The 23,860-nt window shown below is 36.1% G+C and overlaps 1 protein-coding gene across 3 annotated transcripts in view; it reads left to right on the top strand.

Annotated features, from left to right (window-relative positions):
• LOC109059922 (IQ motif and SEC7 domain-containing protein 1-like) overlaps positions 1–23,860 on the top strand; it is a 170,940-nt gene that overhangs the window by 60,917 nt on the left and 86,163 nt on the right. For 2 of the 3 annotated variants that reach the window (XM_042766465.1, XM_042766472.1), the window contains exon 3: positions 5,527–5,634. The exons of the other annotated variant lie outside the window; for it this stretch is intronic. In XM_042766465.1, coding sequence (XP_042622399.1) covers positions 5,527–5,634 — 108 coding nt within the window. The remainder of the gene's footprint in view (positions 1–5,526; positions 5,635–23,860) is intronic. 3 annotated transcript variants of the gene reach the window in all.

Raw genomic sequence — 23,860 nt, 5'->3', positions numbered from 1 at the left:
ATGTAACTTCAGAACCTGCTCTGCTGTGATAACGGAAATCTTATGGCAGCCAGGGCGAAAACTCAAAAGAATTTAATCCCATGACATCACAGATTATCGTTGGTTAGCAGGGGCGCTAAGGAGAACAGTTTCTTTGTCTTGTGGTTATGGCTTGTAAACCAACCGTTTTTGAAGTGGCATTGCAAGATTTTTTTTTCTTCTTGTGAAATGCACAGCAAAAAAAAAGATAAGTCATTAATATTAGCTGGCTTGAAATTTGTTAGTTAGTCGGGACTTGTAACCAGAAGGTTGCGGGTTTAAGTCTCAGGTGTGGTAGGAATTGTCGGTGGGGGGAGTGAATAACCAGCGTTCTCTTCCACCCTCAGTACCACTAATGAGGTAAGACCCTTGAGCAAGGCAACGACCCCCCAACTGCTCCCCAGGCGTCGCACCATAAATGGCTGCCCACTACTCCGGGTGTGTGTTCACAGTGTGTGTGTTCACTACTGTGTGTGTGCACTTGGATGGGTTAAATGCAGAGCACAAATTCTGAGTATGGGTCACCATAGTTGACCACACATCACTTCACTCACTCACTCATGGGAAATTAGCTGGCTTATACAATGTATAAGAAGGTTCATTAAGCTAAATTATTAATAATTCAGCCCTATATACTGTGCCAATGACTAAAGAATGCACACAAAATAAGATGACTGTTTGGTAAGTAATATTCTTCAAAAATGGAAATAATAAAAACGTGTTGGGATTTTGATCAATTTGATTCATTGGTTTGTTGCCATGGCGACAAATTAGAGTGAGATTTTGGGTAAATATAAATTTAATGTAATAAGTTTAGCAATTCCAAATAGTTTATTAACTTGGATGAGGGACCTTGGTGCCTCTGATTGAAATTCAATTGACGTTTTGTTCAATCAACAGAATCCATTTTAAGCAAAATACTGAATGCATGCATTCCATTTAACTGATTAAAGAGCATGTGTCGCCTCCTGTGAATGTTAATACTCACATTTAAGCCTCACTAGCCACGTTTCGTAATTCAAAAAAGCAAAACATGACATTCAAAGCATGTCTGGCTCAGTTATCCAGCAAACATCTGGTCTTTTAATCTCATGTAATATTTTTGAGGTATTATAGGTTTTGTATGTTGGATATAAGATTGAAAATAAGATCCAGTATTTGGTTTGGTAGAGCTAACTTTATTGTATCACCAGGTGTCCAGAATGGCACAGATGCCATTAAACCGCCTTACTGCTTTTCTTCAAACCTCTGGTCTCTCAGAAGCAGTTGTGGTGAATCTAATTGTACTGACAGTAAGCCTCTCATACACCTTCATTAGATTTCATTAATAGTCTGAGAAAGATTATTACTCATTGCAAATGCAAATTAACCCTTGGCCATTAATGATTAGGCCGAGCAATTCTCCTGTAATCTACGATACCACCATCCTTTTGGGATATAACATAAAGATTGTTCGATGTTCTGCATATATTACCCAAATGTCACCTGACTGGCTGCACTGCATAGAAAGGCAGATATAATTTTCTAGTTGAATGCTGCCTGCTTTTCACAAGATTATGTCGTCAGCGCTTTAGATTATCTTGTGCACTGATATGAGGATTATAAAACTGAACAGGAAGAGATGTAATCTGCTCCCTTTTAATTAATCATGGAGACTTACTGCTTAAATTAGAAAAATCAGCTTGTTTCATCAATTGTTTTTTGGTAAAATGATAAAATATATAATATAAATATATAAATATAATATCAAAAACATAAAACATCAATTTTCAGCCACCTGATGATATGATGTTATGATTCTTTGTATTTATGCACTTGTTCTGAAATGGCTTAAAAGGGTTATTTTTCAGTCAGCATCATTTCACCCAAACAATAAACAGGTTAAAATAATAGATTAATATATCAGCTAAAACACAAATATCTAGTTAAAATGATCAAAATGTTAAATGTAAGACCTAAAACACACAGTAAAATTTTTTGTTAAAATAACCAAGACATGATTTATGAATTATTGTTATTATTATTAATTTTATTTATAATTATATATGAATAATTTTATACTTGAATGGTATTCACAGTGTTGCTTAATTTTATCGGCTGCAAAATAATTATGAATATATTGTGCTTATTTATTCACCCACCCCTAAGAAGGACTAACATGATGTCTTCTTCCATTTTGGATAAGCACAGAATTTTGCTTTTAATCTTAACTGAATTTGTAGAGTTGTGGATATTCAAATCACAGGAAATATGCTTTTGAATAGAGCAGGGATGTCAAATTCAATTCCTGGAGGGCCGGAGATCTGCAGAGTTTGGTTCTGACCCTGCTCCAACACTCGTACCATGTAGTTTTCAAATAAGCCTGAAGGACTTGATTAGTTGAATCAGTGTTTAAATAGGGTTGAATCTAAACTCTGCCGGGCTCTGCCCCTCCAGGAATTGAGTTTGACACCCCTGGAACAGAGGAAGCATGGTATGAACTATTTATGTCCTATCCACTTATAGGAAGGTTTTCTCAGCAACGTTGTCCTTAAATTTTGGATTTCCTTTGTTTTCAAGGGTATGTTATTTATTTTAATTTTTTATCATTTTTTTCTTGGAGAGAGGATACAGAGCCCCTGAAGGGACTTTTGCAAAAATAAAAAATACACAGACTTTCCCGTGTGCACGAGAAACTATCGTGTGCTCACGAGAAACTTTCACATGCTCACGAGAAACTTTCGCGTGTGCACAAGAAACTATTGTGTGCTCACAAGAAACTTTCGCGTGCTCACAAGAAACTATCAAATGCACACAAGAAATTATAGCGTGCTCACAAGAAATGTTTCGCAAACTCACGCGCTACATTTTCCGGTTGCATTACTCCCGGCCATCTTACAACAAAGAAAACATAAGCATGGAATATGTAGTATGGCGTTATTTTACTGTCAAATATCGAGAGCGCACTGTTGTAGTGCAAAAGTACATTGCTTTAATGCGCAAGTGCGAATCGCTTCTTTGGACAATCAAAGATGGATCTTTAATTTTGTTACAAATTCATATTTAGCCATATTAATCAAAAGTATGTTAGAAATGGCTGAGATTGGGGTTCTTGAATGATTTGTACAAATAAATAATCTAGTAGTCTGTCTGTCTAACTGGTTGGTCAAACCCCTTCTGAGCAATTTATCTAAACATATATTATAGTCTGTATGGCTTTTAAGACACACTGCATATAAAAGTTCAATGTCATATTATGTCAGATGTCTCAACTGAATTTAAAATCAATGAATTCTCAATCTGTACAATGATGCCAATAAAAAAAAATAATTGTAATGTTTCCTATCAAATCAACATCAAATGCAAAATGTAGATGATGCACAAGAATAAAATAATAACTGCTGTGATAGAATCGCTGTTTGGACATTTATTGGGAGTTTTTTTTTTTTCCATCCAGAGTTTGTTTTCAGTTCTGATTTTAGTTACTTTTTTTTTTCATGAAAACCCACTTCATATTAGCTACACTTTATGGCATTATCCTCTATAACAGTGAATTTACAATTATATGACAGTTACAGATTACTATATTGTCTGCGAATTCATTAAACAGAATATATTGACAAATATGAGAAATTCGTTATGGTGGTATATATTCCACATTTAAATTATTTAGGGAATAGTGCATCTGACCCTTGATCTAAATATACACCCGAAAGTCTGTGTATTTTTTTTTTTTTGCAAATGTCCCTTTAGGGACTCCATAAGATGATGAAGAGTTTTAGAGTTTTTATAAATTTAACACTGGTTAATTACATAAACACATATGTCTTTATTTTACATTCCATTATTGTTTTTCTCGCATGTTCTCCCTCCCTTTTTTCTTTCTGTCTGCCTCTTACATTCCTTCAGCTAGATGAGAGCTGATTCAGCCAATAGTCAGTTGTGATTATACATATTCGAAAGTTCCTGACCTTGATTTGGAATCATTGAGATGCAATGTGCACCGGATGCAAGTAACGAGATATTCCAGTCCTCTAACAGCCTTGGTCAGCTTTCCTGGTCTATAAGCACTGATGGGTTTCCCACACTACTTCAGTGAGTTACGAGTGCCTGCCATTCAGTTGGAAGAGGATTTGAAAGTCCTTATAACAGTCATTGTTCTGCATAGCCTCACCAATGGATGGACAACTACTGATACAACAAAACAATAATAACTATCAAGAATCAACAAGAATTATAACCTGACAATGCAAACAAACAGACAAACAAACAAAATGTTTTATGAGATTTTGAAATCGTTTGTTTTTTTCTGAGGTATATAGGTGGGTCAGTCATGTTTTGTTTAAATCATTTTGGACCAGACAGGGCTCGACTGAACGTTAATGCGTGAGACTGTTGTGTTTTCGTTGAATTATTAATTCCAGTGTGTTTCACTTTAAAACACAAGCTCTGTCATATTCTGTGATTGTTTCCCTCACACATCACGCTGTCAAATACAGACTGAACGAAACATCAAAACATCCCACCGCTGCAAACTACATTTCTCGTCTGGATTACCAGCAGTTCTCTAGAGGGGTTTAGATGGATGAAGATTGCAATCAAGGTAAAGATGATTGTGGTAATGCACAGGAGTCCACAGTAAGCATATACTGATGCACAAACAAACTGTTTATGAGCATTTTTGATGAACTGATCGTACATTGGACTTATGAACAGATACATTTTAGTACATTCATGTTGTTTCCACACACTGTTTCAGGATAATGTTTTGATTTGTCATGTACATTTTGCTGTGTTTAGTCATTCTGAATGGATTTGTGTACTGTAGTCGGTATAAGAAATCAGCCCAAGGTTGTTGGTTTAGGTGTTTTTTTTTTTTTTTTTTTTTTATGTCTATGTGGTCCTGTTTGGTATCACAACTTGACTTACTATACACTATGACTTCTGAAAAGCGTGTTCAGTATTTTTCTTTTTGTTTTTTTTTGTTTTTATGTGTGCTTTGGTGTGCATAAATGTATCAATTATGGACTCCTTATATCATTTGGTCCTTTGGTGTCCTTTTGGAATCCCCATGTTCTTTTTTGAAAAAAAATCCCATCAAACTTAACCTTGAAATAAGCTTGCAGAAAATACAGTTTTGTGAGAATCATCCTTCAGTCTTCTTGTTTACTTTGCTGGATATAGCAAATTACATCAAAATTAAAGTTTTAAACAAAATAAATGGTGTATGCTTAAATTTCATGATAAGTGTGACATTAATCACAATTAAAAATTATTATCTATTGACACCCCTAATATATGTGTGTGCGTTAATTTTTAGGAGCATCTCTTTATCCATAATTGATTGTGCATGTACACACAGCGTTTTTCCATCACCCCAATTCAATACATTTCATTTTTTAGTACATTTCTGACTGTATCTCGGCATGCTTGTGATTTGTTCCCTGTTGACTTGATCTGTTTGAAGCATGACTGAACATTAAGAACCTCTTGTAAGCTGAACATGTCTGTCTCTTTCTTTTCCTTTTGACGGCACGCTTCTTTGCCCCTCGATGTCACAAATAACCCTGGCAACTTTATTGTGCCGCTGTGTCGAAGAAGTTACCCCTGTCGCAAATGGAAGTCTGCATCTCTTGGGTAAATGGAAGGGTTTAATATTCGCTTGCTGAAATCTCAGAGCTGCTGCATGGACTAACTGTCTTATTCTCCACACATATTGGTGGCCTGGTGTCAGGTTATGCAAATTGTCATGCTCCCATTATAGTGGCATAGTATGGCTGATGGCTCAAAAATACACATTCGTGTTCATTTAATAGATGTGTCTGCCATGACTGGGCCATAGCAGTGCTGTAATGCTCCTTCTTTGTGGCTTCTGTGAAAGCCGACCTCCTGTGTCTGATGGTGCACTAAGATGGAAAATGAAGAAACACATAGATTCCTCCTGCTGTGGAGCAGTAGGACGTTTTGGTGCTGATTGTGTGACATGTCGTAAGGTGCAGGGTTTTACTGTGAAAGGTTGGATGGACGAGCTTAAAGTGAAAATTTGATTGACATCTTCTTTTTTTGAACACCACATCATCCAGTTTCTGCCCACTATCTATGCTTGCCAAATAACATTCCGGAGTGAACTGAACTGTGTATGTCTAATGCAATCAATTACCATGTTTTCAATCTAAATAAAAGCCAAACTTATCTAATATATCTATATTTAAAAATATTTTTATATTTTTTAAGTAGATGAAAAATTATATACTGTATAAACATGTATTTATTTATTAAACATATTTAAACAAAATATACTAAATAATAAAAAATAATACAGAACATATTCTCATGTCTGGTATAGAGTATTTATGGTTGATACATTTTCTCAACTCGGTCTTATTTTAATTTTTAAATTTTTTTTATTATAACATTATTATTACAACTTGTCCCAGATTTCCATGTGACATATTTATCCAGTCAGAAGATATGTAATGTTTAGTATTTTTAAATTGGATGTATAACACAAATTCTTTTTAAAAAATGCCATAATATAGCTAATAGCTATGTATTTATTTATTTATTTAGTGCTAGCACACTAGCATAGCCAATAGCACGTCCAGAGAACTCTGATGATTAGAAGCATCTGCTAGTTTGTATGAAAATTCATGCTAGCCTGTTGTCCGTGGAGGATTGTTATTCTGTGTCCTGTTAATTAGCTCTGTTGTTTAGCCTTGTTTGATGATTTTTAATTAGCTTTGGAGATGACGTGTTCTGATAAACATTAGTGATTACCGCAAGGGTTCGAGACGTCCCTGTACATTAACTGCCGTTGACCATAGATCGAGATAACATGTCAGGCTTAGAGCGCAACTACAAATAACATCGGTCATCCCGTGGGATCTTGGGCTCAAAGAGTTGGGTGGAGCGTTCAGAGATCTCTCAATCCTGGTTTCATGAGATCAGACTATGCTTGAGCCATGCTGGGAAGGCAATGATAAAAAATGAGCTCAGGCCTGTAAATGAAAACAATATCTTAAGACTAGCGAAGACTTTTAAATGAGAATGTGGGTAACGTGGGAAGCAAATTGTCTATAAGAGGTTTAAAGTGTGTGTGTGTGTTTAATGTGGATGCAGAGTAACCATTTTAAGGATGTTTAAAAGGTACAGAGCACCACCAAAATTGACAAGACAGATTCATTGGAACAATGTTGCGACATATTATGTTGTTTCTTTTAAATGAAATGACCAGTAAGTTGCTTCTTTCAGTGAAATGACCAGTAAGTGGTGCAAATGGCATGTTCAGTTTTATCTGAATCGAACGTGAATCTGGCAACGTTTTATTGCGTTGATAGTTGTATGTATTGTGGCCGTTTGGAAAGGAAATGTGGCGCTAAAAGTTAATGCTCTGTTGTATTTGAAAATAACGTACAACCCACACCTTATCCTGAACTTAACCAATAGTGTTAACAAAAACAAACATGATATTAAAACACATTTGCTGAAGCAACCATTCAATTTTAGCTTGCTTTTACAAGTCAAGCTGTTTTTGAGTGCTTTTATTGTGACTCGTGCTTGACTGGATTGCAAATGCAGTGCTATACCAGGTGAGCTAGCGAGCAAGTTTACTACATTAGAAAAGCCATACATATGGAGCTAGTAATGTGATGTAAACATCAGAATGTATTAGTTTACAAATCATGCACTTTTTCTGAAAAGGAATTAAATTTCTTGCCATTTTACTGTCTCTAGTGTTCAGCTGGAAACTGCAGTGAATTGTATTTATAGGTACGTTTTTGGAGTTTTGCAAAAATGTTGGTAGAGGCATGTTTTTCTAATGAGCCTAGGTTGAAAATTGACATGGCTCCAGAAACTGAAGAAGCACTAAGGAAATGGGTATTGATCAGAGACCCAAGTGCAATTCCAGATACACAAGTTAAGACTATCATGCTAGTCGTTTCTAAAAAAAAATACTTCAAATAGTATTGTTTTGCTGCTCTTCAATACTTCATTACCAGCTAACAAGGTAATAAACACATTCTGTATCAAGAATGCAATTACATTTAAAGGCCAATGTTGATTTTAGACACAAGAAAAGAAGATTCTAGCCTCTGCTACATATTAGCATACAAATTACAGCCTCTGAACTTCAACAAGCGTGTTCTTAATTGCATCAGCCTCATATTAGTAATCAAGGACTCCTGTCAGAGACCATGAGATCAATAATGGTGCATGCTGTCGGAAGAATGCTTTCAGGTGATTGATTGTACATTAGGCAGATATATATCTAAATAACAGCCGACAAGTTACCAGTTGTGTCATAACATTGATTGCAGTTGTATACTGTCATACTACTCTACTACTACTAATACTTTCCATAATACATGCTGTTTCTGCAGTATTCATAGTTCAAATGTTTAAAAAAAAATACACTGTATTTAGTGCAATATACTGTAAATTCTAATTTTAGTATTCCATTTTGTATTACAGTACATCCTGAAAACAACCATAGAGACAATTTTATGTGTGATTTTGGAAATAATAGCCACATTTTAGCATCTCTTTCTTTTCTTTCTTTTAATTATTTTTATTTAATTTTGTTTTTTAAAATGTTTTTAAGTTAATTTGGACTAATCTGCCTGCCAAGGGACACAGTTTTATTTAAAAATTGATTTAAATTGCAAACTAACCACTTTGATTTGATTTTTTTTATTTTAACTTCAATACACCGTGACATAATGGGGTCATGTGATGACAGTTTAGCATACTATAGTTGGAAATATTCACCACTGCATAATGCATGCTATTTTACATGTTACATATCCACATAGAGACAAAAAAGAATTATTTGGCAGTATACTCTTTTGTATTATATATGTCTAGTCAATCCGCTCCACCATCTGGTTCTTACAGGGGATCTTTGCGTGTGTGTTAAAGGGAGTGGCTGAGTGTGGAATTCATCAGTATGCATGCTGGGTAGAGCAGGAGGTAGCCCTACTCCAATCCACTGGGCAGACATTCGCATCCAAGCTACTTTGATCTTAACTCCTCAGCTTACACATGATATCAAGACCTTATGTTTCTGTTCACTCACCATATTTTACATCTCTACTGTGCCACACACATTTCTGAAGGCGAGTAAATGGAGCTCTTTTAGTCTTTCGAGATAACAATCAGTGCAATTTCCTCTAGTATGTTGGTTTTCTTCTTTGTAGCGACTGTACTGTGCATAATAACTGTCATCTGCTCTAAAGAGACTTAAGAAGTCCTTATAAGTAAAGTTTGGCAGTTGGAGTTCTGGAATATGTCTTTGCTGCTCAGCAGTGGGTCTGTTGTCAACCATGACTGTATGACATGATGTACTGGCCCAGTCTGTGTGGTTCATCTAAATAACATCTCAACTTGTCACCACAGGAGAAAGAATGCATGCTTCACTGAAAGCTTTTAACTGTTCTTCTTCCACACAACAAACCCTCTGGAAGATGAAAACGATGCTACTTTGATTCCTAACATACTTTGTAATGCTATCAAAATGTAAATTCCTCTCAGAGTGTGAAAATTTGTTAATATAATATTCTATTAGTTTTCATGCACAACCAGACATTTTACTGTCAGTTTGATGCTTATTATTATTATTATATTATTTATTTTGTTTTACGGTTTTAGCTAGTTTTAAACAGTTGGCTTATTTACTTGATTTTCCAGTTAAAAAAGGTAATATCAACAGGTCCAAATAATGTCAGATGAACTTTTATGTATTAATATATTAACAGTGCATCTGGATCACAGATACAGTAGAAGAACAGGGGATGTCTGTTTTGCAAGTGTGCAGCAATAACACCATAAATTCTGACCCATGCCAAAATATTCCGATAGTAAGAGTTAAGGGGTGTCAGACACAGATTGTTTATTTGGCCTTCAGGCCCTCGGAGGATTGGATATTGGCTTAAGTGTGTGTGTGTGTGTGTGTGTGTGTGTGTGTGTTTGTGTTTAAGTGAGTCTCTACCCACACTTGACTGATTGCTGGTCAAGGGCATGGACAGTCTGTAATAGAGCAATGCTTCACGAAAGGACAGGGAGGGAGTTCTATAGGTCAGGAGCACTTTGTATCTCATTCAACATTTTCACATAGAGCTCCTTTGTTGTCATTCATTAGATAACAGGTGAAATGACAGAAATGTCGGGAGTAATTGCAGATGTTTCAGAATACCTCAGTGGCCTTTTAAAACATGATTACATAAATACAGGTGACGTGACTGACTGTGATTACTGTAGATATCACTGTGACCTTCATCTTCACAGTCACCTTTGGGTTAAGGGCTTGAGTGAGGTGAGTGAATGAAAATAACGATTTTTATATGTTAAACTATATATTTTTTTATTTTTTACAAAATAAGTTGGTATAATAAAAAAATACCTTTATTCTTTTGATTAAATTGATCAAAAGTGTCAGTAAGTACTTTTACAAATGATTTCTGTTTCAAATAAAAGCTTTTTTTATTTTATTTTAGTAAACAAAGAATAATCTTGAAATAAAAAATGGTTTCCACAAAAATAATAAGCAACACAGCTGTTTTTAACATAGTAATATTATTATATAACAATAATGATATATTTTTATATATAATATGTATTAATATATAATAATATTTTGAGCACCAAATCAGCATATTAGAATGATTTATCAAGGATCTTGTGAAACTAAGACTGCTAAAAATTCAGCTATATATATATTTGATAGCATTATATATACATACATACAGTGCCCTCTACTAATATTGGCACCCTTGGTAAATATGAGCAAAGGTGGCTGTGAAAATGAATCTGCATTGTTTATCCTTTTGATCTTTCATTCAAATTTTTTTTGCAAAATACTAACTTATCATTTAAGTAAAACAATAGAAAGTGGGGGAAAATCTCATTATGAAATAAGTTTTTCTCTAGTTCACATTAGCCATAATTATTGGCACCAAAATAATTGCAACTTCCTTTTCCCAAGACATCAGCTCTGAGTTTTCTCCTATAATGCCTGATGAGTTTGGAGAACACTTGACAAGAGATCAGAGAACATTCCTTTATATAGAAACACTCCAGATCCTTCAGATTCCCAGCTCCATGTTGGTGCTTCTTCTCTTCAGTTCACTCACTCATTTTCTATAGGGTTCAGGTCAGGGAAGCTTCATTTTGTGCTCAGTGACACATTTTTGTGTTGATTTTGATGTTTGTTTTGGATCATTGTTCTGATGGAAGATTCAGCCATTACCCATTATAAGATTTCTAACAGAGGCAGTCAGGTTTAGATTTTTTATCTGTTGGTATTTGATAGAATCCATGATGCCATGTATCTGAACTAGATGTCCAGGTGTTCTGTCGATTTGTCCGACGCTGTTAGATTTTCCTACCTCCCATTAAAACAGTGGGTAGTACATTTTGACAACGAAAAATGCTGCTGATAAAATTAACATATACACATACCATAACCCTAAACCTACCCTTACAGTAATGCAAATACAGTAATTATGTGTTATATTCGCGGTTGAAGCAATAAGGGATACATTTACAGTAAACCAGAAATAAATAATTTTCCATAACCCTAAACCTACCGTTTTATAAAAGTCCATACCTACCCCAACCCTAAACCTACCCTTACAGTAATGCAAATACATTAAATATAGTTGTTTATCATGAGAAAAAGGACGCAATATTGCTGTGCGCATGCGCAGTTAACCCTGGTAGGAAAATCTGACAGGTAGGATAAAATGTCAGGACACCGGACCTCCGGCAGAAAAATAGGCCCACAACATTAAAGATTATTTTAAGACATTTTAACTGTGGGCATGGGGTACTTTTTATCCCTGTTTGCACCAAACCCATCTGGTGGATTTACTGCCAAAAAGCTTTTTTGTTTGTTTGTTTGTTTGTTTCATCTGAACTTAGAAGCCAGTTCCATTTGAAGTTCCCATCGTGTCTGGCTACTGAATATGCTGGAGTGTGGGGCTATTTGATATATATATATATATATATATATATATATATATATATATATATATATATATTAGGCTTTCTGACCCCAAGACTCAACAAATCTCTGCAATTCTTTAGGTGTGATCCTTGGAGAATCTTTGGCCACTCTCCTCACCGTGCATTAGGACGATGTAGACACACATCTTCCAGGCGGATTTGTAACATCTTTAGTTGAATGAAACCTCTTAATTATTGCCCTGATGGAAGAAATTGGGATTTTCAATGCGTATTTATTCTGAAGCAGAAGTTTCTACAGACTACCTGTCTTTTAAAGACCTACTGTGTTTCATCTCACCGCTACTGTTGGGAGTGCTGCACTGTTATGTGACACTACGGCTGTAGGGAGCAGTAGTTCCCCGGTTGTGGATGTGGAGGTGGGCGGCAAAGCTAATTCATCACTATAAATGCCCGTGGAACACAATGTGTCCAACTCTGTGCCTGTCAAAGGACCCCGCCGGTCCTACAGGCAGTTAATTAACTTCCCATCCATGCTGAGAGGAGGTATAAGTGACACAGGTGCCAGCCTCCAAAAACAACACTCTGAGTGTGCTGATTGTAGATTGAGTGCTCTGATGTTCTCCCATTAGATTAAAAAAAAAGTCAGTTGTGTGGCTTATCACCCCAAAGCTAATGTAATTCTGAACAAATCTGTAAAACTTTCAGAGGAGAGAGGATGTGCGTTCCTCATAACTTTTTTTTTTCTAAAAAAAGGAGTTGCACATTTGTAATTCTGTGGTGACAGGGAGATGGTATATTGCACCCTGACCTGAGAGACTACTGAGACATGAAATCCAATTTGATTTCTTTAGAAAAGTACAGTTTACTCAATACTTGCAACCCACTGGAACATATACTGGGTTTCTGACACTAGCTTTGAGATAGGTCCCTGGAAGATAATAAAATAAATGTTCAACCAAAACTTTATTAATTAAAATTAATTAGTCCTTTAATTGGTCCTTTTTGGAGCTTGAGAACTTATGGTTAACATTTACTTGTGTTGTACAGATGATAGCAGTTTAGATATTTTTAATAAATATCTCAGAGAAAGACGGTAAATTGTTTATACATTATATACATTACTTTTCAAAAGTTTGGGGCCAGTAAGATTTTTGTTTATTTATTTATCTTAAATTTTTCACAAAAAAAAAAACCCCGACAACAACAACGATTTATTAAAATCATCAAAGGTGAAGATATAATTCTACAAAACTATTTCTGTTTTAAATAAATGTTGAACTTTCTATTCATCGAAGAATACTGAAATTGTATATCATGGCTCTGCAAAAATACTAAGCAGCACAACTGGTTTCAACGTTGAGAATAATAAAAAATGTTTCTTTAGCACCAAAGCAGCATTTTACAGACTCCAAACTTTGAAACAGTAGTGTATGTCTGCTATTTAATAGTTAATTTTGTCAAGCTTTAGGCATATAGATATTCTCAAAGCTAATACACGTGGAGTAAAATGATTTCATCAATTCTTTAATTGGTTCTGAAATTCCGTTGGTCAAGTAGATGAACACTGAAGGTAATAAGCTTATATGAATGGAAGAAATGTGATTTGGGTATTATTAAACTTTTATTATTAACTACTGATGATCTGCACTAACCAGATCTACTTATCTAGCGGTCATAATTATACTTTAATGCCATATACAATTATATGTGTCTTCATATACACAGTAATCTGTCCATTTCTCTTATAATTATGGCTTGAGGTTGTTGAGGCGATATATATATCTCTGAATGATGGTGTATATAAATACTGTACATGAAGGTCTATTGCTCTATTCTTTTTATGTGTGCATTGTAAGCTGTTTGGCCAATCCCGAAAATCTTTTAATGCTAATTTTTGTGAAATTGTCACTGTTGTTTTTAATTGTTGTTTTAATTATAGCATCTAGTTCTTAGGGGAAGAAAAAATAAAGAAATTTATATAAGATTATGTGGACATTTTAGTAATGTGTATTAGTATTTATGTATTTATATATATTCATGTGCATGTCCCTAAAAAATATTGCTTATTTTTTCCTAAATATATAACATTGCAAGATATCATTTCTTGCTCAGACTTAGTATGTTCAGGAGTTTCTCTGAAAGAAATGATCATCTAAACTCTTGTGGTGAACAGGAACTAGCCTCTCATCTTACAGCAATATGTGTTAATTATTTATAGTCGGGATCAGTGGCTTGACTGAATATATCACTGAAAGTCATTTAATTCCTTTTTTATGCAGCAGTTTTTGAACATATGACATAAGCAAAAACCCATCATAGAAAACCTTATGAAATATATATTTAAAATGCATCATAAAAAAAAAAATCAGAAAGTATGTATGGCAATCCATTATACAAATAATAGTAACTAACCATAGTTAACAGTAAAATATAATACTTAATTTAGTGGTTATTTATGTTTTTTACATATGAAATGTATGACTTGTTCTAATATGTTATAACCATTATAAGTTAACTTTTATTAGGTTTTATTAATGTTACAATTTGTTTATGAGATCAAATAACTGATTTTATATTGTGTGATACATTGCAAATGCATTAATGCATTATATATATACAACCATCAAGTGTTAAAAATACCTTGTCTTATGTGTTTTGTAGTTTAATATTGTGATATGTGGTTTGATTATTTTCATGTTACAAACTCAGGAGCCCAAGATATTGGTAGGTCCTTTAGTGACCACAGTAAGATAAGGGAGAATAGAGTGTGTGCCCCCCCCCCCAGATAGAGCATATGTTCTGCCCTGAGATACCAGTCCTTTAATTGTTACTGACATACTGTTCACTGCAGTCACTGTGTCACCAAGCATTTGGAAAAACGTATAGCTTCGGTCGTCCCTGTCCAGACTCCTTCACCTATGTCTCTCCCTCTCTGTGGCCAAAGATAAAGCTACAGTAGGTCTCCCTGCTAGCCTGCAGGAGCCTAAACGCTGCCACAGGCTGCTGGAGAGGTTCAGAAGGTCTTTGCGAAATGGATCAACTCACTTGCAAAGACCTCGCAGATGGAGGGGCCAGCAGAATCAGCGGTCTGTCCCACCATCTGCCATGATACTGGGAAAAAATTCAGGGCTGGCATTATTTGGAGCTCCCAACATCAGCAAATGTTTATGCACAAGTGGTGGGCGAGACAGCTTTTAATTTGTTTTGTCTGTTCCCAAATTATATTATTGATATTAATATTTTTTTTCCTCACTGGACTGTATTTGTCACTTCTTGTGCAGTTAACAGTTCGGATGGACGTTTGTTGAAGTTGGTTTTATATGATGTAAAAATCTGTTATCAGGGTTAGAATCAAGGCTTATCAGCACTGAGAAAATTGGACATTTGTACCATGCATTTGTGTTTGCCCTTACCTCAAAACTCAGTCATCACGCTAATATTACCCGCACCTAAGGTGTACTCAACAACCTCTCCACCTGCAGAGATAAACTCATAATTCTCCTGTCCATGTTAAGATTCTTTCCAGTTCAGTGAATCAGTATAATCTACAGTAATAAATTAATATGGAGTACTGGTAATTTTACATAGCACCTGTCAGAGCTCATGTCAAGTAACTGTTATTAAATATTTCATTAATTATTAACTAAAATAATTGTGTTTATCTTTTCCCACAAAGGCCAGCTAATAATGAACTAATTATTCCGTCAGGGATACATCAGATGGCTAGTGTACAGAGGGTCACTCAAGCCAGGTGGTAGCTGTAAGAGAGATGTTCATGAGCAAGTTAGGGAAAGTATAGCTGATACTAATGGTGCTGTGATCGCACCCCATGCTGGGGTGCTGGGAGAGGAGGGCAGGCCCAGCCACCTGTTACACAAACTGGCCCATTGCTATTAGGAGATATGTGGAGACGCGTACAGACATCTGGACCTTTCTAAGCATTCTAGAATGTGCTCGTAGTTTTCTTCTTTGTAGTTTTTCTCTGATGGATTTGAAGCCTCTGTTTTATCGATCAACCCAAGTGGGTTTTTTATCATTAATTTTTTATGTTTATAGAATTGTATGTGTTCAGAACACACACTACGCTAAGATTTTTTGTTTTGTTTTTGAAAAAAAGTATTTTGAGCTTCTCCAAGGCTGCATTTATTTGATCGAAAATACACTAAAAGTAATATTAATATTATAATAATAATATAGTGAAATATTAAAATGTTACACATTTTTCCTATTTTAATATATTTTAGAATGTAATTTATTCCTGTGAAAGCAAAGCTGAATTTTCAGCAGCCATTACACAAGTCTTCAGTGTTACATGATCCTTCAGAAATGATTCTGACCATTATATGTGTTTTTTGTTGGGTATTTTTTTTTTTTTTTTTTGTCAGGATTCTTTTAAAATTACAAAATGAACAGCACTGAAATATTTTAAGATTATAAATGTATTTACTGTCACCTTTGGTGAATAGTGCATTCTTGCTTAGTCAAATCATTAAATTAATTAATTCCTAAAATAAATAAATAAATACATTTTATTGACCCTGAACTTTTGAACGATAGAATGTTTTGCACCTTATTTTAATGATAGCAAATTTCTAAAGTTAAGTGAACATTGGTTTTACATAATAATTGTTCAAATATTTAACTTGAAAATAACTGTAAACAGAAAAATGCAAATAAGTTTGTTAATTAGGCGAGCGAGCACAAAATCTCAAATGCCAATTGTCAGACGATTAATTGGCCTGGTTGATAAATCGGTCTGCCAGTGCTTCACTTAAGCCACTGCTTTGTTTTTTGGTTTGGTTGGTAAATAGTATAATCCCAAAAATCCATGCACCTAATCTCCATCTGTGCCTTGTCATCCGGTCAGTGAGGAAAGCTCCACTCTTCCCGTCACCATCTTGCTGATGGAATTTGAATTAACCTCAGAACTGAGACAAAACATCTCCTCGTAAAGAGGCTCTTGGCTTTGTTATCTTAATTGATGCGAAGTGACTAATATAATTGCATTGGCACATCATTCAAGGCTGCAGTCGTTACACGGAAAGCAGCGCTGTGACTTGAACCCCCACATCCCACCCTCCTTCTTCGAGACGCCGGTTCTACGTGAGCCCTTCTTAATGACAAGGATGTGTGTTATTGTGTGAAGGCCTGTTATTTTCTGCCACCGTTGCAATTTAACACATCACAGCTCATGGTGGATTAAAGCAAAACAGGTCTTTGTGAGCAAATAAAGCCCACCCTGACACCATCCGTCTACTTAATGACCTCCTCCTTCAGAAGACTAGCCCTCTTTATGGGTGTTTTGTTTGGACACGCTGTTCTTGGAATGACTCCTCTGCTCTGGTAGTTTAGAAAATGGTCGCCTTACATCTTTCTCTTGTACTCCAATGCGTTATTCCCTATTTTCATTTCTACCAGTCTTTCTGTAGCCCACAGGTTCTCAAACTTTAATAAATCGCGTCCCCCTCAGAGGAGTGCTGTAACTTCTGAAGGACAGCCGAAATTACGCATACTGTAGTCATAAGAAGAAGAACATAGATTAGATTTAAACAGGATAGAGTTCGGTGCAGTTCATATTTTTCATACACATTTGGAAGCAGACTGTCACAAACAAAACTCCTTCCCTCACGAGTCTCAGATGCAGTACAGTAAAAAAAATAGCCTGCAACACTTGAGTCTGGGTGGAGAATGGTCCCCGTCTCTGATGAAATCTGTGGCAACCAACCCAACTACATTATTGTTAAAGGAAATGCAGACATTAAGAGTCTTAGAATAGTTTTTTATTCCTAACATGTTTAAGTTTATGCTGTTTAAGTTATTAGTATATTACCAATAAAGATTTTTTTTGTTTGTTTTTTTACTCCCATAGAGATGTTACCGTGTTTGTTTATTCAACTACAGGCAAGTACTATCAGAGAAATTTTCTCTTTTGTTGTATGATGATCATTTTGTCTTGGTTACCATGTCTTAATATATTTTTACTAATTTTAAAAAATCTTCATTGAAATATATCTTTGTGTGTGTGTGTATAAAATGTTATATTAATATAATATTATTTAAAAAATGTAAATGAGCTGCTTTTACAGTGTCTCATATTTATTCAAATGTTTAATATATGATAAAAAAATTATATGTATAAAATTATATATATATTATACAAAACTTACTTTTTGTGTGTGTAACCAAATAGCTCATTTTCAATATTTTTGTGAATACATTTTTTTATGAAAAAATTAATCACTGTTAAAGTGTACAACAATGAACAGTATCAGTGAGAACATTAAGAAAAAATAAGAGGCGTACTGTGTAAAAACATAAATAAATAAATTGTCCTGTTTGAGAACCTTTCTAATTTATTCTTTCTTACATTCCTCTCTCTCTCTCTCTCTCTCTCTCTCTCTCTCTTTCTCTCTCTCTCTCTCTCTCTCTCTCTGTGTGTTTTTGTGTCTCTCCCTAGACTGCTTGTCAGATCACACTACTGTTCCTAATGTGTCAGTTTCCATAAAGACAAGTATAAAGGCAGCTTATTTGGCAGCAGAAGCTTGAGCAGTAATTACCCAGTGTACCTTTATGATGCTCCTGTTCGACAGCTGACCCTGCACAAGCCCGCAGAAGAATTAATTTTCATGCCAGTGGAGTCACTGTTACCTCATTAAAATCCATCCTAATATGGTACACATAGATTTACTACAGCATTGTACAATAGAGGCCATCTTATGTAACAAGCCAGACCTCCCTCTCACGGCTCACTTTCTTGATTTTGTTCTTTTTTCTTTTTCTCCCCCTTCCCCCACGTCACAATGGGCCTCAGGCTCACTCTCGGCTTGATTCATTGGGATTTGCGGTTTGTTAAGCACCGAGATCATGGCTTTGCATTGTGGTACGCTGTTTCTCTGACAGATGTGCTCTTGACAGAGCAGGATCACACAGCTTCCGTAAAACTTCAGTCTTCCCATCCCCGCGCTGAACACATGCGGCCGCATAAGCCTCTGTATGTGACCCGAGGCTGTGAGCTGGTATGTTGATATGGTGGGCCGCACGGCGCAGCTCATGTGCCCGCTGTGATAAGCTTTCACAAACCATCCTGTCAGTCTCTCTCCATAGACCACCACTTGTAGCGCAGCGCCCCCAGCCTGTGGCTTCTCTGCCACTCTGCTCAGCTATAGTTTGTTGTTCTGGGCGTTGCTAACGTAATTACACAGTAATTAGTGCTTTAATTGCACACCATTGAATGGAAATTGGTGGGGCTGAAGATTCTGTTTAAAGAAACACTCTCTGAGGTTTTCACATAGTGGATTTACAACAAACTTAAGCCATGTTTGATTTGACGTGAATGAAAATGAGAATGTGAGGGGTGTAAGTACAGTCCAATTAATAAGTGAATGCCACAGCTTACGAACCAGTGGATTTTTTTGGTTGTTTTTGTTTTTTTGTAGAAAATATTTGTAGTGTTTCAACAGTAATCTGTGACCAAACAAACTCTAAGTAAAATGTTTTTCAGTTAATTAAGTAAATTAATGTCCCACTTTTAATACAAGGTAAGCTTTTGTGCTATATCGTTGATTTACATAAGTAAAATAAAAAAGTTTGAAGTATAAAAATATTAAAATAATTATTTTGTATTTTTTATTTCATAGATAATTATGTATTATTTCATTTCATTTTAATTGTATTTTATTATTATTTTATTTTTCATGTAATGTAACATATCAAAGTTATGCAAATGTTGTATTTTTTTTTTTTTTTTTTGAGCTGTGTGGCATAAATTGTAGCAACTTTTCCAGGTGGACAGTTACATTATTTCCCTTTTTGGTGTCCTTGTGTGTGTCATGAGAAAGTCACCAGGTTTCCAATGCCACATGAACATGACATGAAGTTTTAATATAACTTAATTTAGACAAGGCCAGTAAGCATTCTTTTTAAGTAGTCTTATGCCAACAATTAATTTTTATATTTGAGTGTGATGCTGTAATTTAAGTATTTTTCACAAATGCTTTAAATAGAATTTAACATGTTAAACATGGAATATTCCTTAAATATACAGACAATCCTTTGTGTGTGTGACAGTCCTCAGTATTGTGTGTGTGTGTGTGTTTGTGTGTGTCTGTGAGATTGTTCCTGTAGGTTTATTTTATTTTATTTGATTTATTTATTTTTTGTCCCTGCAGGCTAGTTGTGGATTTGTGGGTATTTTTGGCAGTAGATGTGATTAACCCTCGTCTACTCACTAAAGATTCCTCAAGGCAGAGGCAGTGGGAATCTCTCAGTGGTCACTCTGCCCACGCTGGATGCTTGTTAACTCTGCATGTGTGTTAATCACAGCGAGTGTGTCTTCCTGCAATGTGGGGCGTGAGGGAACATAATTGACAGATTGATATTTCATTCTTCCATTGTTTAGCCTCACAGTCTCCTCACTCACACAAATGGACTCCCTCTTGCCTTTCAGGTGTTGATTAAAATGATTCCAGCTCCCGCCCCTTTTCCTCTGAACACAATCATGCGCATCTGTGCTGAGAGCTTAAAGACTTCCTGCAAAACTAATTCTTGGAAACCAACAGACAAAATCCAAAATTAACATTAGCTGAGTGCCAGATGCAAGTAAAAACTGACTCTGCACACACCACTTACTTCTGAAGAAAATGTAAGAATTTAGTTTATTGTAGCCTTTTATTTTTGGTTTAGAAGTGCATCTATATTTAGCTACAGAATTTTTTTTCCAGATATTGCCTTTTTCAGTTTATAGAAGCCACAGTGTTCTTATCATTTTGTTTCGTCATGGTATGTGAATGCGTCACCTCCCCGAATCAAAGGGTGTATTGTCAGAGTGTAACAAATTATTCTTTGTGTCACAGAAACTGCAAAAATGATTCTAGACTCAGACAATAGTTATACTGGAATCTGTTCATAAAAAAAAAAAAAAAAAAAAAAAAACTTGAGAAGGTCTTGCTAAAGCACTCACAATATTACTTTTCATTGCTTTCAGAATATCTAGTACTTCCATCTGACTTAAAGTTTTATGACTGTTGTCATGGAGATGTATTATTGGGTTTATTTAAACATTAAACATTTTTCTTTAGGGTAGCTGAACAAGTGCATTACAAGTGAATCTCTGTTACAGTACCTTTCAAAGCTTTGGGGTCTGTAAGATATTTTCAATATTTTTAATGCTCACCCAAGACTGCATTTATTTGATTAAATATGGTAAAACATTGTAATATTAATACAATTTTTAAAAAAGCATTATTACTCCAGTCTTCAGTCACATGATCCTTCAGAAATCATTCTAATAGGCAGAAGAAGACTCCACCTCCTCCCGGCAACCAGGTGATGACGCTGTCCCCGGACAGCATGAGGAGATCCTTCAGCAGGATGGAACAGTGGAGCAGCTTGTGCAGTGGAACTCACTGATGTCTTCACTGACATTTTCAACAGTCTGTTGTTCCCATATGCTTCAAAGCTACCACCATCATTCCAGTCCGGAAGAAGCCATCTCCATCCTGCTTCAATGACTACCATCCAGTTGCACTTACACCTATTCTCATGAAGTGCTTTGAACGGCTACTCATAAACCACATCAAGTCTGCCCTACCCCCCTCCCTGGACCCCTTCCAGTTTGCATATCGGTCCAACTGCTCGACCGATGATGCCATCGCCACTACCCTCTACTCAGCACTCACACATCTTGAGAAAAAAAGACTCATACGTCAGAATGCTGTTCATAGACTTCAGTCCAGCATTCAACACAATCATCCCTCAACAGCTCATTAACAAACTGGTCCAGCTGAGGCTCAACACTGTGCTGTGCAACTGGCTGTTAGACTTTCTGACTGGAAGACCTCAGGCAGTACGGGTCGGCAGCAACACATCCAGCGCCATCACACTGAACAATGGGGCCCCCCAAGGATGTGTGCTGAGCCCCCTCCTCTTCACTCTGCTGATCCAGAAGTCAACTGCACACCTTCACACAACTAAGTTTGCAGATGACAAGACTGTGGTGGGTCTCATTAGCAACAGAGATGAGACAAACTACAAGGGCAAGGTGAGCCGCCTGGCTGAGTGGCGCAGTGACAACAATCTCTCTGAACGTGGAGAAGACAAAGAAGATTGTTGTTGACTTCAGGGGAGTGCACACTCAGCATGTTCCTCTGACCATCAACGGTGCGACTGTGGAGAGAGTGAGTAGCACCGAGTTCCTGGGTGTGAACATCTCAGAGGACCTCTTCTGGGCTGAAAACCCAGCAGCACTGGCCAAGAAATCAAAGCAACGTCTCTACTTCCTCCACAAATTGAGAAGAGCCAGAGCCCCGGCCCCCATCATGTGCACCTTCTACAGAGGCACCATCGAGAGCATGCTGACTAGCTGCATCACTGTGTGGTATAGCGCCTGCAACGCGTCCTGCTGGAAGACTCTTCAACGCATAGTGAGAGCAGCTGAGAAGATCGTTGATGTCTCCCTCCCCTCCCTCCGGGACATTTTTGGAACCCGTGATTCCACACACCCGTCACACAGCTTCTTCAGTCTGCTGCCATCAGGGAGGAGACTGCGGAGTCTCCAGGCCAGGACCAGCAGACTGAAGGACAGCTTTATTCATCAGGCTGTCAGGAAGCTGAACTCCATGCCAAACTTGCCCCCCCTCCCCTATTTTTCCCCATGCACCACTGAACTCTGAACTCCAAACCTCAGCCCCCAACCCCCCAGCTCCCATTAACACACTGGGACCTGCACCAGACACTTTGTACAGCAACTGGTCTGCTCACTACCTCTTTCAGCAGTTAACTGACCTCATTCAACTACCTCTTTTGTCAGTTTAAATAAAGAACTGCTCTCTGAGATTTTTGACACTTTAATGAGACTGAATAAGCTCTTTTGCACTACAATCATTATATCTGCACTGTTTACTTCACAGGTTTGCACTCTATCTGCCATGTGCCTTGTGCTGCTTTACTTATCTTTCTTTTTACATTACCTATTTGTATATTTGTATAGTTGTACTATATATTTTATTATCTGTATTTAATGTTCAACTGTTAGTGTTATCTGTATGCACCAAGGGTCTGAGAGTATAGTAGTACTGTACATGTGGAAGAATTAACAATAAAACAGACTTGACTTGACTTGACTTGATTTGATTTGAATTTTTTTTATTTTTTGTGCACTTTTGATATATAAAAGTATTCATTTCTTTTTTTAAAATGATGTTAATAATAATAATAATATACCCCAATTTTTTGAACAGTAGTGTATGTCTGCAGAAGTCTGTGTGAGAAGTTCAGAAAGTCTTTTTGAGGCTATAGATCAAGTGATTGTGATAAGGTAATCAACACAATCAACAACTTCCCTCTTCCTCCTTACAAGTTTGATCGTGATTACAATGTGATTTGCTCACAAGTGATTGGTTGAAAAAAGTGGTAAGCATCTTGGGCAATTTCACATTTTTAACACCACTAGCAGAACAAAAAGTAGAGTAAAAGATTCACAACAGACTTGTTATTAATGTTTTAGCTGTGCATTTATAAGCTCCAAAAGAAAATGGTGGAATTTGTTTGTTTGTACAGTTCAGTCACTTCATTAACAGCTAAATGAGCAATGCAAGCCAAATTGTACAGTCGAAATTCACAATAAAAACTTAATCATGACAAATAGCAATTATCTTCCACAGTGAATCATCTGTGTTCATTTATTATATACAATTATTCCAATATGATGTGAAAGCTGCATAAAAATGTTATTTTTTTCATATGCAACATACAGTAAACCTCTGACTCATGAGCATGACTGCATACAAATATTGTGTGACCTTAAGCTGTTAGTACTGATCATGGCTTAATTTTGATATTTTCTCGGCACTTGTAACAACTGACATGGAGGACACCAGTGTTTTGAAGTGTTCAGATTGAT

Source organism: Cyprinus carpio, chromosome A11 (assembly GCF_018340385.1).
Source record: "Cyprinus carpio isolate SPL01 chromosome A11, ASM1834038v1, whole genome shotgun sequence".
Lineage (NCBI taxonomy): Eukaryota > Metazoa > Chordata > Actinopteri > Cypriniformes > Cyprinidae > Cyprinus > Cyprinus carpio.
This window is presented reverse-complemented; position numbering and strand designations above follow the sequence as displayed.